Here is a 2,150-nt window from a genome sequence, read left to right on the forward strand (position 1 = left end):
TCTTGCATGATTCATGGATGCGTTTGGAAGGCTTCTGGAGTTTTATCATTACACTGAAGGGACTGGGCCATCTGGAGAAGCTTAATAGCAGGGAAACAGCACCCTACATCATTTGGTGTAGAAATGCTGCACAGGTTGCTGTGAAGGGAGATGTTTCAGGGATGAATTAAGAGTCCTGGGCAAGTGTCCAGGTGTGGTTTGAATAACAGTCCATTGTGACCACATCAAATGAAGGCACAGACAACAGACATTCCGGACATCTCAGGAGATTCAAGATCCTTCTGGAGGTTTACCTTCTTGATTTCACCCCACTTACCCCATGCAGCCCATCAGATAAGCCTATACAGATGTTACTGTACATGGAACTATGATGCACAGGAATTGCAGGATGTAATGTGAGCATCCTTCCACTCACACCGTGTTGCTAATGACTTGCAGCTGTGGATACACATCCTGTGAATTTTCAGTTTCCCCAACTCCAGCTCAAGGCACATGGAGCAGGATAGTATTTAGCAATTGGTAATAACATTCGAGAAAATATTACATGATATCTCAACTAGAGTTAGAAGGAATAAAATATATTAAAATTTAGATAAAGGATATAAGCAAGATAATGCTGAAGATTATTAAAAAAAAAGCCATTACAATGCTCCAAACACTTACACATATTGACATAGAACAATCAATCTGTATATACTTTTGTAAAACAACAACGGAAAAAAAGCTATGTGTTGAGAAATTAAAGAACAGAAGGAAGAAAGAAGGAAGGAAGCAGAGGAAGGAGGGAGGCAGGCAATGATCGATTGTGTGGAATTTCCTCTAACTGAAATATTTGGTATATTTCTGATGCATAGACTAGGCAGCTTATTTTTTTCTTTTTCTTCTTCTTCTCCCCAAGGCCCTCAAGTACATAGTTGCATATTCCAGTTGTAGGTCCTTCTGGTTGTGCTATGTAGGATGCCACCTCAGCATGGCTAGATGAACAATGCCATGCCAAGGCCAAGGATAAGAACTGGCCAAACCCTGGCCTGTTGAAGTCGAGCGTGGGAATTAAACAGTAGCCCATGGGGACAGGCCCTAGGCAGCTTTTTGATAATGACTTTGAAACAAAGATCATGGGATAACCCTGTAGAGGATGCAGTCTGAGCTCCTGAAGAGAAACCACGTTCCAAAAAAAGGCATAGGGACACCCAAGAGCATGTCTCTGTCCTGTCACATCAGGGACGGGACTCCTTTCTACACTGTTCATCTTGTGTTATCACTTCTGAGGGCAGAGTAGATGGTGCTTCCTCTGGGGGTGGATCTGAGTAGTCCCTAGGGGTGGGGCTCTGGGGCTCTCCTCTGCAGCTTGGCACTGGTGGAGGGTTTTTTGACGCTCTTAGGATGTGGTTTCTCTCACTGTGTCCCTCGCACAGTAATACATGGCTGTGTCTGAGGACTCAGGCTGCTCCACTGCAAGTAGGAGGTGCTGATGGAATTCTTCATGGGGATCATGACATGGCCTTGGAAGGACGTGCCATAGCGTGTATCCAAGTCACCAGGATAGATCATCCCAATCCACTCCAGTCCTTTCCCGGGCATCTGGCAGAACCAGCTGATCCAGTAGCTGGTAAAGGCGTATCCAGATGTCTTACAGGAGATCCTCAGAGACTGTCCAGGGCTTTTCACCTCTGGTGCAGACTGCATCAGCTGCACCTGGGTGCAGACACCTGTGTGGAAGATGAAGGACTCAGGTCAGGGAGCTCTTTTCCAACCTTGCCCTGGAAACCAACACCTGGGCCCTGACTTACCTGGGAAGACAGCCAGGAGGAGGGTAAGGATGGTGGCAGGACCCATCTTGGAGGAGGACGTGAAGGGACAGCACTGAAGACCCAGCTGGGTGGTGATGGAGACTCCAGTGTGAAGGGGGAGCCCTGGCTCAAATGGGTGGTTCCCCCAGGTGAGTTTGCATATTTACCACCCTAGCCTCCAGGAGAGGATAAGGTTCAGTAACCCCCAACCCCCTTCCAACAGTCTTATCACAGCACGTGAGGACAGGGACCACATAGAAGGACAGGACTGAGGAGAACAACGGTTGGTGTGCACACTGTCCTGAATACTGGTGGCTCTCACCATGTGGTCCTCAGACCAGCATCAGTGGGAGCCTGTTT

The 2,150-nt window shown here is 47.5% G+C and overlaps 1 gene segment (V, D, J or C); it reads right to left on the minus strand.

Annotated features, from left to right (window-relative positions):
• Positions 1 to 1,395: 1,395 nt before the first annotated feature.
• LOC124234570 (immunoglobulin heavy variable 5-51-like) lies at positions 1,396 to 1,836 on the minus strand. The segment is given in 2 exon segments: positions 1,396 to 1,709; positions 1,791 to 1,836. Coding segments are annotated over 2 exon segments (360 nt in total).
• Positions 1,837 to 2,150: the final 314 nt, after the last annotated feature.

Source organism: Equus quagga, unplaced genomic scaffold, assembly GCF_021613505.1.
Source record: "Equus quagga isolate Etosha38 unplaced genomic scaffold, UCLA_HA_Equagga_1.0 90625_RagTag, whole genome shotgun sequence".
Taxonomy (NCBI): Eukaryota; Metazoa; Chordata; class Mammalia; order Perissodactyla; family Equidae; genus Equus; species Equus quagga.